This window comes from Platichthys flesus, chromosome 12 (genome assembly GCF_949316205.1).
Source record: "Platichthys flesus chromosome 12, fPlaFle2.1, whole genome shotgun sequence".
Taxonomy (NCBI): domain Eukaryota; kingdom Metazoa; phylum Chordata; class Actinopteri; order Pleuronectiformes; family Pleuronectidae; genus Platichthys; species Platichthys flesus.
In genome coordinates this window covers 11,047,466-11,059,743 of record NC_084956.1, presented here as the reverse complement: position 1 = coordinate 11,059,743, position 12,278 = coordinate 11,047,466, and the positions used below count along the sequence as shown (strand labels likewise).

At 43.5% G+C, this 12,278-nt stretch overlaps 2 protein-coding genes across 2 annotated transcripts; one reads left to right on the top strand and one right to left on the bottom strand.

Moving 5' to 3' along the window:
* Nucleotides 1–285: 285 nt before the first annotated feature.
* On the top strand, nucleotides 286–3,085 carry st3gal7 (ST3 beta-galactoside alpha-2,3-sialyltransferase 7). Its single transcript, XM_062400829.1, has 8 exons — nucleotides 286–416; nucleotides 661–805; nucleotides 888–1,014; nucleotides 1,119–1,456; nucleotides 1,549–1,735; nucleotides 1,870–2,010; nucleotides 2,544–2,693; nucleotides 2,788–3,085. The coding sequence occupies exons 2-8, from the start codon at nucleotides 666–668 to the stop codon at nucleotides 2,944–2,946; spliced, it is 1,242 nt and encodes a 413-aa protein (XP_062256813.1). The 5' UTR covers nucleotides 286–416; nucleotides 661–665; the 3' UTR covers nucleotides 2,947–3,085.
* A 124-nt stretch (nucleotides 3,086–3,209) lies between these two features.
* Nucleotides 3,210–11,946, bottom strand: hps1 (HPS1 biogenesis of lysosomal organelles complex 3 subunit 1). Its single transcript, XM_062400828.1, has 18 exons — nucleotides 11,736–11,946; nucleotides 9,977–10,167; nucleotides 9,725–9,859; nucleotides 9,187–9,329; nucleotides 8,996–9,104; nucleotides 7,732–7,892; nucleotides 7,540–7,642; nucleotides 7,357–7,441; nucleotides 6,785–6,840; nucleotides 6,501–6,668; nucleotides 6,177–6,356; nucleotides 5,580–5,656; nucleotides 5,347–5,484; nucleotides 5,168–5,232; nucleotides 4,826–4,971; nucleotides 4,116–4,229; nucleotides 3,915–3,997; nucleotides 3,210–3,830 (listed from the first exon to the last, which is right to left on the bottom strand). The coding sequence occupies exons 2-18, from the start codon at nucleotides 10,091–10,093 to the stop codon at nucleotides 3,668–3,670; spliced, it is 2,043 nt and encodes a 680-aa protein (XP_062256812.1). The 5' UTR covers nucleotides 10,094–10,167; nucleotides 11,736–11,946; the 3' UTR covers nucleotides 3,210–3,667.
* Nucleotides 11,947–12,278: the final 332 nt, after the last annotated feature.

The window sequence follows — 12,278 nt, the reverse complement described above, 5'->3', positions numbered from 1 at the left end:
GAACTTTGAACTAGTTCATGAGAGGTGTGAACTTGCACAACACTGAGTATCACACACACATACACACAGTAGATGAATTAATGAAATCTACTTTATAGTGCATAAAGCCTTTATGGTGTCCAAACATCTTTCTTTATATTTTTCTCCCACTGCTCGTCTTTCCTGGAGACTTCTCTTATAATTTGCTTTTAAATGGACAGTTGGTCACAGACTTATTTACACGCATTCCTGCCGTAAGGTGACGTGTTAATGGTTAACCATGTGTTATTAAAGGGAAGTGGCAAAGTTCAGCGGGGTAGGACCCTGCAGCAGCCATTTTAGCTCCACGGGACATGCGTCTTGCTGCTTTCCCATCAGCCATGGAGCAGAGGGAAGCCGACGGTTAACTCTCGGTTAATGTCTCTACCCGGCGGAGTGTGAGTTATATTGTTCAAAATGATGTTCCTCTTGATGCTTTAGTGAGTAGAAACCATTTGAATGGACAGTGTTTGATGACATTGACAAATAACATGCTTACAACTGAGCCCTACAAAAACTGATATGATACCTTTACTGCTGATATAAGCTAGATCAGTTTGATAATATGTCATAAAATGATTTAGAATCAAAATCTACTCTGTGAATTCAGAAATGTGTGTGTTTTGCTGTGGGGGGGTGCAGGTACCATGGTGACGCTGGATCACTTGAGTGTAGAAGACACTGATGACAACTCCCTGCTGTTGCCTGAGGCTTCAACGCCAACACCTGTCTGTCACAGGCAACTCGTGGTGACAAATAGCGACTCTAGGGATTTGTTCCTCACCAGGTACACTCATTAGCAGGAACATATTGACTTATTTGTGGAGTTGTTAATATAGAGTATTTTTTCCCCTCTCTCTGCTGTCCAGGGGTGAGAACCTTGCCTTGAGTCTGGTGCTGTTGATAGGATGCTACTCAGCTGTTCTGATTCCTGCCTATTTCCCCACCGATCAGGTGTCAACACTGGGCAATGACTTCCAACATCCTAAAGATCTGGTATGGATACATCCATCCACCGTCACCCCCACAGTCATTAAAGTGACTTTGGTCCATTCTTTTTCACCATTACCAAACTTCTCCCTGTCTTCCCCTCTCTTCAGGTCTTATTAAACCGCTCAGCCGCGCTGCTGTCGGGCCCCTGTCAGCCTCACTGGGGTCTGAACCACCTCAAGCATCTGTCCTGCTCTGCAGGCCTCGTGGACATCCCAGTGTTTGTGCAGCAGGACAGGCCCGTGACCTGGGATCTGCCCCCTCCTCTGGGGCTCCAGGGCAGCGAAGAGCCTCTGACCCTGGCTCTTGCGTCTCTGCCTGAGCATAACCTGCCTCCGTCACTGAGGAGAGACGGCAGCTGCAGGCGATGTATGGTGGTGGGCAATGGCGGGGTTCTGCACGGGAGCCATCTTGGATCCCATATAGATCAGTATGACATCATTATCAGGTATGTTTGCCAGCGTTAGGCACTCAAAAGTTGAAGTAAAGCTAGATACAATTTTGATTTAAAAAAAAAAAATGTATTTCATCTTTCACGAGGTTGAATAACGCTCCAGTGCGTGGCTTTGAGAGAGATGCTGGTTCCAGCACCACCATCCGCTTGGTTTACCCAGAGGGAGCGCCTCTCTCTGCAGAAGAGTACAAAAATACCTCCATGGTCGCACTGGTGGTCTTCAAGAGCCTGGACCTGGACTGGCTCACTTCTGTCATCACCGAACAGCCTCTGGTAAAGCCCTCATCACGTGAACCATTGCACACAGTAATGCCATATTGCATAAGCTGTGAGCGGCACAGCGACACTGCTGTCACATCGTCACACTCACATGCTCAACATCTGCTACGCTGATTTTTGTCTAATAGAGCTTCTGGTCCAAAATGTGGTTCTGGAGGGAGGTGGTGGAGGTGATCCCTCTAAGACCAGAGACCTTCAGGATCCTGCATCCGGAGATTATTCGCAAGACGGGACAAGTGTTACAGAAATATGCAGTGAAACATGGAAAAGTGAGTTCATGTGCATGTTCTATATTTAACTCCCTTTTGGCAAGACACTCACCCTCTGCTCATGCTTCACATGCCATCAACACTACATGCAAACTGCAAAGAAGAGGCATAGAAGACAATGCCTGGTGTGAGAAACCTAACCTGAACTGAATAATACATAGTTATGCCTAAAATCTGGAGCTAGTGAATTGTAATGTGGTACATTTCTTTGACTGGCCCTGGATCAGGGGGCAGATCCAGGAATCTTTTTCATCGCTTTCAACATTGCAAGATTTTGTGAAGCATTCTTACCAGTTTCCCAGGAAATAATAAATAGATCCTGATGAAAGAACTCCAATATGTTTAAGGGAGTGTTATCTATGAGTGTGTGCCATTTAGTGCTGCTAGGTTGGTTCAAGGGGACAGCTGGGCCGTGGCAGAGGTATCATCCTAGTTATCTGCTGCCATGTAAAACAGTGCAGCTCTGGAGGATATCTAATCAAATGAAAAGCCGGTTCTACATTTCATAGAGTGGTTTTCCTCTTCTCTAGTAGATGTTGCCGACACTAGGTGCCAGCGCGGTGGTGTTGGCTTTGCAGCTGTGTGACCAGGTGAGCCTGGCAGGGTTCGGCTATGACATGCAGCACCCAGAGGCCAGGCTCCACTACTATGAGACAATACGCATGGACGCCATGCAGGCTCAAGTAAGTTTAGATCCATTACCAAACAGCGGCTCACACTTTTCTCTATCGCTCCTACCGATTTATTTATGTTATTTTCATTATCCTCATCATCCAGGTGGTGCATGACGTGAGTGCTGAGAAACTCTTCTTGAGGGACCTGGTGACCGCGCGAGCTGTGACCGACCTCACAGGCGCGTTGGGAGCCAGCAGCGGGGAGACCAATCATAGAGTGAACTCCACGTGCACTCCTCCCTCTCGCTGTGAGCATGTATAGCGTCCTCCATAAGAGGCTTGCACAGCATGGACTGACCTTTAAAGCGCCCACAGTCTCCGGATGCCTTAGAATCAACGATTGTAGAGATAAAACTATATATATATATGTTGTGTGAAAATCAATGAACTATTTACCAAGAGTTACAATTGTAGTTATTATTATACGGGTGAATACTGTGTAATCACACGTCAGGAAAATACAATGATCCATGTTCCACACTGTGCTATTGACATGATGTTTACAATGACACAATAAGAAGTGAATAAGAAACTACTGACATTTATTGTTTCCATAACAATAATCTGTGTATGAATCCATATTGTACATAAATACAACTGCATGTTCATTCATACAAATTATGAAAGTAGAAGTAGTGAAGACTGGAGAGTTTCGACATTTATACAAATCCTTCAGCTGCAAATTTATTACAGTTAGAAAAAAAACAACTTCAGTAGTAAAGCACGTCAATCTACAAAAATTGAAGGAATGATATTCTCGATTTATTTAATACAAGATACAAAATAGTGCACATTTGTGTTTGCTGATAATAAACGTAAGTGCACAAAATAAATTAGTCTAACCCTATATAACGTCCTTATAACCTTATACAGATATAGGACGCAGTATATATAGAGTGTGAGAGAAGTATTTTTGGTCCTTGGCAGTAGTAACGCAGTGATGTCTATCTCAGCTACTGTGATTCAAGTGTGCGTGGGTGTGTCTACAGCAAGGGGTTGCGTGAAGGCTCCCACAGTTTGCTCGCCAGCTGTCGGCAGTGCTGGAGGATGATCTCGGTGGGGATGACCCCCAGGTGGACGGTCAGCAGCTCGTAGCACCGCACCACCTCACCCTGGTGATTCTTGCTGTAGTACCGCAGCAGCTTCCTGCAGGACACAACACATCCTATGGTCAGTGGCACTCTCGTCTGGATCGATCACATCCGTTTCGGCCACAATGCGGTTGCTTACCTGTAGTAGTCCCAGGCCAGCATCCCGATTGGGGCAGAGTCATCTGGTAGGATGGGTGTGTCCCCGGCCTCTAACTTGTAGCCCTGTTTGAACGGGTATTCACCTTAAAGACATGCTGTGTCTTTATTGTTTTTACCTATTTCACGATACTAAATACACTTAGTTTTACGAACTGGAAACAAATACAGGCCAATGATTTACCGTTTCATTTTCAAACCAGAGGAAGTAGCAGAAGTAGAAGTCTCCATCGCGCAACGTGACGGTGGAGTAACCCTTCCGGAGAAAGCGGCGCGTCGTGCTGACCAGGTTCCAAACCTTCAGGAGACATCAGTCCAGAGAGATTCATTTAAGTCAGAATCATTTAATACGCATTTGACATAATAACAGTTTAAACTACAATGGCCCGGAGCAGAGGCCAAGGCTCAACAGTCGCTTTATGAAACCAAATTCAAATTCACTTGATCCAGATTTGGATTTGGATTCGCACCAAAATAAAAACACACTAAATAAATAAAGAGATATCTGTCCCTTTAAAATGTCTTATTGTTTCATCAAGATGCCATGAATTATTCACGGAACAATCTAAGACATTTTTTCTCCCAATGAATAAACATCCCGTATTCGCCCTTTCATCCACTCCAAATTTACGAGGCTTCTTCCTTGGGTCACGCCCCACCCCTCCACATAATTTCATGGAAATCAACTGAGTAGTTTTATTCATAATCCTGCTGACAAACAACCTCCTTGGCAGGGGTAAATATGCTGATTCTACAGCTACAGACAGTTGGCTTGGCTCAGCACAGAGACTGGAAGTGTTCACAGGTCCTGGCGTGCTCCTTATCTGCCAATACGCGATTTAACCCTAATTAGCTCTACTCTAATTAAAAATGTGCACTTCAAATATGCTTGACCTTGTTTTTAATGAACCGAGCCACCGGCCCCTTCCCCAGCTCCGACGTGGTGCGTTCTGTGATGCTGAGTGACGGTGCGATCATTTGCCCGGTGGATCGGTCCACGCAGATAAAATGGATGAGGCCGGGGAAATCCTCCAGGTAAGTGAGAAGAACTGGGTCAAGATCAATACGCTCAGGATAAAAGTGTGTTAGGTTTCAAAAAAAGGTTTTACAGGAGAACGCCTTCGGTTCAAGAAATAAGCACATCATTTAAAAAAAAGTATAAATGTGGTTTGGTGAAGAGATCTGACAAATCATCGGCATCACAGGGAGCAGGATTAGTTTTGCTGAAAGGATATGAAACCATGGTGATGTTCCTCTTGCTTTTCACCAACAGAAAGTCCTTCCAGTCCATGAGCTTCTCTCTGGAAGAGAGGAAAATGAATCAACAATGACTGTCTTTAGGAACATGTTTTCTAAAAACTGCACATTCTTAATTGATTGAGATATGAAAAACTAAAATCCGGACTAAAACTCACTGTGCCATGGTCTGCGCTCGCTCCTGCAGACCCTGGGAGAGACGCTGAGGAATGTCGCCTGGTCCTGGGTCGATGAGGAAACACTGTCGGTATATACCACAGAGCTGCGTCTTCATGTTCTTACACCACGGGATGAGACTGAAAAAGAAAGCATGAATGTAAACATTCACGAGGAGCGTCCAGCAGTGGAGCTATGATGCATTTTGGCCAGCAGAGGGCGGCAGCAGACTTACTCTTTGTTGAACCCAGGTCCTCCTCTGGCATAGGCTCGATTCTTGAACTCCGTCCAGACATTTAGTAACTGAGCAGACTGGATGGAAAACAGAGGAAGAAGAGAGGGTAATTTGTTTTTTACAGGTTCTAAAACTATAACTAGTAAATGTATTTTCCAATGAATAAACTGTTTATTTCGGCTAACGGGACTTTTCTATAAACTGCTTGTCCTTTACTAGATTATCAACAGATTAATTCAAATTTAGATGAGGTGACGATAACAAAAAAGAGTTTTAACACACCAACAATTTATATTATAATGTATTATAATGCACTGAGGGAAAAGAAACCCTTCAGGCAACTTAATTGTACTTTTTTCTTTTACAACATACACCTTATTCATTTATAAACTTTCCTTTTTTTTTAAGAAACAACATTAAATCAACAAATGATCACTGAAGAAAGGTTGACAGTTTACTTTCATTACAGGTTGTGTTAGAAAAATACATATAGAATATTTTAAAGAAAAAAATTGTAAATTTCGTGTTACCCATGAAAAGTCAGCTTTAAATCATTTTACAGAGATACTTGATATAGATAAAATTAAAAGCCCGTACCTGTAACTCACTGGGTCCCAGGGCCTTAATGAACTTATCCAGTTTGCTGCGGATGTCATTTATCGCCAGTTGTCCTCGAGTTGCAGCGGAACCTTCTGGTCCTTCATGTAAACACTTCTCCAGTTTGGCGAAAGCCTCCAGAAACTTATACACCGACATGGCCACTGCATTCGTGGGAATCTGTCATGGACAAATACAGATGCTTAGGAGTTCTTCAACAAGGTAATAAAAATGTATAAAATTGTAGTTTCTTAAATAAGCTTGTGTACGCATAAGCAAATATAACAATAATACTAATACTTATGTGAGTTGTCATCTACAAACCTTCGTTAGCAGCACTAGCGTGATGCCGGGCCACAGGGGTAGACAGTACATGGAGTGAGGCATCATGGGATATAGACCATCTTTGCCTGAGATCTCTAGAAAGACCCTGCGAGGGCTTGAAGGGTCGGGAGGAGGAACCTCCAGAGCCTGCAAGCTGTCCTCAGCCATCTGAGGAGGATTATCATTTCATCCAACTGGGAGGTCTCATTCCAAATAATGATCAATTTATGGTTTAAACGGAATATTGGACATCAGGACAAACTATTGGGAACATATTGTCTCACCTGGACGTCTGGGTCCATGAACTCAAACATAGGGAGACTTTCTCTCTCTGCCTTGTCTAGAGAAAAGGTTACACAACAAACTGTTCTTAAGAAAGACTGATTATTCGGTGATATACAGCTATAATAATTATTACATAGCCTAATATGTTTGTGTGCATAATGTTGCATGTATATGGGCTGGGATGTAGGCAAGGACATGAATGTAAATGCATAGATGTGGCAAGGTGTATATTTCTTTTTTATGTATATCAGTGTGTTCCTGTGTGGTATATGTCCGGCTGTAAAAAGAGAACTCCCTCTGGGGCGACAATATTGTATTTTCAACAAGGACATGTAGAGAAATAAAAAACTGGTATAATACAATTATGTAGACTCTGCTACACCAGTGGTTCTCAAGCTATTGCACGTCAAGGACCCATCACTGATACACATCAGACCACCGACCCCCATTTGAAGAGATTCTTTGCATTTGTGTGTTAATAATAGATGAAGTTATAGTGAAAAAGACAGATTCCCCTCTTTGTGAGGGGCCCTGGGTGTCTCCAGACCCGTCCTTGTTCTACACAACCCACCTGAGCTGCTGGAGTCTCTGTCTGTAGGCGACGGCTCGGGGGTGTAAAAGCTCTCATGACCAGAACCCGACGTACTCTCCACATCCTTCACAGACACACAACACACACAGATGATAAAGAATCAAAGACAAGGTGAGCAACACGTTGTGGTGCTGCTGTTAGAGCGTCTTTTCATTTTCCTACCTCAGGACTCGGGTCATCCAGGTCTTCGTTGCTAGGATACATATTCTGTGCCATGATGATGATGGCCAGGAGGTCGGAGGTGGCCAGTGTGCTCGCATTGCGGCTAGTAACAGTGGAAGAGGGTTTTATCTCTTATATAATATGAATTACCGTGCACTTTGGAATACATGTGGAGAGTTTGTGGAAACAGACCTGGAGTAGAAGGCCAGCAGTTTAGTGTGAACTAAGATGAAGGCGTGCAGCACCTCCTCTCCCGCTCGCTCTGCGCTGCTGTTGAGCTGCTGAACTAAACGCCGCTCCAGGAACTCGATGCACTGCTCGCACAGCGTGGGGTGGATCAGCCTCTCCACCGCCTGAGAGGAGGAGGAGAAGAAATGAGATGGAAAGTGATCACAAGGATTTTAACTCTGGTTCTTATTCTGGGTCGAGCATTTTTTATTTAACTTAAAAGTGACTTGACACAAATTCTGAAATGATTAACCTAAAGGAGAAATTCCACCTAGTCATTTTATTTTGAGGGAAATGTCAGGTTTTCTGATTAGACTTATCTAATCTGCCTCTAGAAAAATATGATAATTTCTAAATTTGATGGAAAAACATTTCAATGTCAAGTTGTTAGTACTTCACAGAAAAAATAAATAAAGATATACGCAATAGACAAAATAATATAAACACAAAAAATATTTTCAAGAGTAAGAAAATGTTGGCTTCCAGCTGCTTCTGCCATCTAGTGGTGACATGTTTATATCATATACCTGATGTAACAATAAACCAAAGACAGACAGGGTTTTAGTTCTAAAAGAAAGAAACATTCAAATGCTCAAAAATGTAAGAGGGGAAACTATATATAATAAATCCAATAATATTTCAAAGACACATGCTATGATTGAAGTGGATGATGTTATACTGTAAGTTATACCAGTCATAGGGAAATCCAACTGAAAATCATGTACATTTGGGTTATGTCTTAGCACAGAATGATTGCATACATGCACATCATCTAAAAGATATTTATTTTGCACAGTGGCAAAGATGTGGTCTGGATCAGGGAGGAACATATTCAGTTTTTGGGGGGGCAGATCCAGGAATCTGGCGAGAAAGGGCCTTTTTTTTTGCCATTTTCACAGGTTCATGATTTAAAAAAAAGGGCCTTTTTTTTTGCCATTTTCACAGGTTCATGATTTAAAAAAGCAAGTGTGAAAATTGAAGCAGCTTGATTTAACTTCAGGGGACTGCTTTACGAGGTCTGGGTTCCCCCGAGTGACAAATAGTTGCAGAGAATAAAGAGAAAGAAATCCTTTGGGGATAAAGAGATTGGCTTAAATCTCCATCATAGAGCTGTGTCTTTTATAAAAAGATATTGGAAAATCTAAGGCCAAACTGTCCACATAAAAAGAGAAAAGTGCTCAGAGTTAAGCTGAAACCTCTGCTGTATAAAAGGAGCCTCGCACTGCACCTCCACCAAGAAGCTCTGGTCGTTCTCTCGGAGGTGACTGTAGGTCTCCAGCAGACTCTGGAGATGCTTCCACAGCCTCGCTCTCTGCTCCGTGTCCTGAGGTCGCAGTCTGGGGACAAACAGCAAAGTTCACACATCAGACCGGCCGCTGCATTTCAACTTCTTAGTAGGTTTCATACTAAAAGTCTTACTCTCTTCTGAGGAGCTGGCTGCTGAGGGTGACCATGCCGAACATGACCTCGACCATTTTCTTCATCACATAGATCTTCCTCCTCAGAATGTCCTCTCCCTCCTCGCCGTCTCCATTCACAGCAATGTAGAGACACTCGTCGAACTGCAGACAAAACGACCTGATTAGCCAAGAACTTGAATAAAATGGAAAATAAGGCGAAGATGTCTGTATTTAACTGATTTGTGTTGATTCTGAAACCGATGCATCATGCACTGCAGGTGGACAAAGCCTGGTTTGATTCCCTAACAAGAATCACATGACAAACATGACGCTGCCCAGTAAGAGAGGAGCCTGCATTGACATCACAGTGCTACTCGTGTCGATGAGTGGAGATTTGTTAAGGCAGGAATCTGCTTTAAAGATTGTGGTGTTTCCTAAGGTGTCATAAAACATCACATTCCTTTTTATTTCTTAATGGATATGTCACATGAAGCAGAGCTAATCTGGGGATTTGTGCAGGGGCGAGGAGGGCTTTTATTTTGAAGGGCAGCTGCTACCTGGTGGAGGACGTAGATGTGGTTGTTTTCCGTGGTGAAGGAGGTGTAGTTGTCACCGAGCCTGTCCACCATGGTGCTGCAGGAGATGATGATGGGAGCGAACAGAGTGCTCATGCTGTCCTCAAAGGCAGGAAGCTGAAATGACAACGGAGGGCGGGGAAAAATGAAGAGTTATTCAAACAGCTATGAGAAGCCGGTTAAAAAAACTACAACCCTACATCATCTGCTAAACACTATTTTCCTCTGTCTCACCCCCTGGCCCTCCTCTTGAGACTCCCCATACTGCCGCTGGATGTTCTGCTGAAACTCGGGGTCAGTCCAGTGGAAGAGGACCTCGGCGCTTTCACTGGCTATCAGCAGGCACTTCATCTGGACCACAGATGCACTCCTGTCCTGCTTCACTGGGGTGTCCTATTTACTCCATGAGCTCCACATGCATCGTGCTATAAAAGAAAAGGTTTAAAGTATTGAGGCAAACGACATACCAGAGCCTGGGGGGGGGGGGGTGGTTGTGGGAGGATTCAGAGTCCTGACATGTTGCTATTCACAGCTGGATCTAGTCCAAAAAGAAGAGGGTGCTATCATCTTGTGGCAAAAAGAAAATAGGATTAGTGATTAAATGTTGAAATAGCACTTAATATCTAAATGATCCTGGACACTTTTTTCTTTTTGAAAGACCACGATGTCTTACTGTGAACTTTTTAATGTGACAAACTTCTGCTCTTTTGAAAACACATCTGTCTCTCATTTCTGACAATGCTGCACTGAGAGAGTTGTCAGGAAGTAAGGATTTTAATTTGAAATGGTGAAACGCAGCTCGGTTAAACACTTTAAAGACATCGAACCGTTTGATGTGGGACCAGAAATCATCTGAACGTCATCATCGATCAGGCCGCGCAGTTCAAAGATATAAACAACAGTCTGATACTCCAGCCATTTCACAGCCAGACACTTGTTTTTTATTGACATTTTTTTCAGATTGGATACTGAACCGCACATTTTTCTGGGAATAAAGATGGCCGAAGCCATGGGTGTCGGTACATACTAAAATGTAACCATCCATTCGCTGTCACTGAATCACTGGAACAAATACTTTTCTCACAGGCCTAGTTAAGAATACACTGGAGCCACTGGGGCCGAACTCTGTGACCTTTCGACCTTAAATCCACAGTCTCTGGCAGATGATATTTTATCACTGACAACCTCTGGTCAGTGTCAAATGTCAACTGTGAGACCAAAAGAAGAGTCCACAGTCCACATGTATACCTTCATAAATCCAGCCTCCTCCATGTTAGTTGATGGAAAAGGGATGAAACTATAAAGTAACACTACACATCAGATACATCTGTTTGCAAAGATGGTTTCCGACATTTAAGTTCGTCCCGATCACACTGATGTTTGTTCAAGTTTCATTTATCTAGTAATTTTTGTTTGAACTAGATATTGGACGCTATAAAAACATGAACACATCCAGCGATTAAATGAGCTTATACATCTTCATGTGTAAACATTCAACATTAGCTTATGTGATGTAGTTTATGTGCCTATTTGTGGCTTCATATTGAATTTGAGCGTTGCATTGTATTGTTTCTTGTTTCTTTTATCATAGTGTTCTGATCTTGGGTTTGTTGTACAGTTAGTTTGTTTTATACTTCACATGTATTATATCCATATGTATTTGTAATTATAAAGGAAAGGCCATTATATTTTATTCACAGTATTGTGTGTTGATTACTGAACACTGTCCCAAACAAAGAAACAACACATCCGATCCTGTTAAAGGGCTGTGACCCAGCATGTAGTGATGTCTTATCACTGATCTTCCACATTTACTGTTTGTAAGTGTTTTAATCATCTGACCCGATCCGTCAGTTACACCCCGTGTTTTACCTCAAGCCTCAGCTCACTTCCCCACTACTGAACCTTTCACTGCCGCACACACACACACACACACACACACTCCACAAACACGACACTTCGACAACACGTACACAATCTCAGGAGGACTCACCGTGGGGACGATCCCAGAATCCTGCGTCTTCTCCAGGCGTCGTCCAATCACTGCTTCCTGCAGACCGAGGAGGTTTTCAACTTCTCTCTGTGTCTCAGTGTTTGTTTGTGTGCGTGTGGGTGTGTGTGTCAATCCGCTTCCTTCTTTCGGCACAACACGTGGTCATGTGACAGCAGCAGCAGCAGATCGTCGGTGTGTAGGGATGTCACAGGGCTGCAGGGCGAGGACTCTGCAGGAAGCGACTGCTCCTCTCACTGCCCCCCCTCCCCACAGGAGCCCGATGATCACTGAGGCAAGAAGAAGTCATGTGCTGCAGCCTGAAGTGGGCCACATGACACACACACACACACACACAAACACACACAGCCAGAGAGAGCGAGGGGCTGTGAGGTGGACAACACAACACACTGGTATTTGAGGAATGCAGCTACCAGGGCAGAGACCTGAGATTAGACGTGTGTGTGCTTTGTTCCAGTTAGTTTGCACAATCATTTAATTCTCAGAGGAACTATAGACATAGTTTACAACATGTAGGTCATTGTA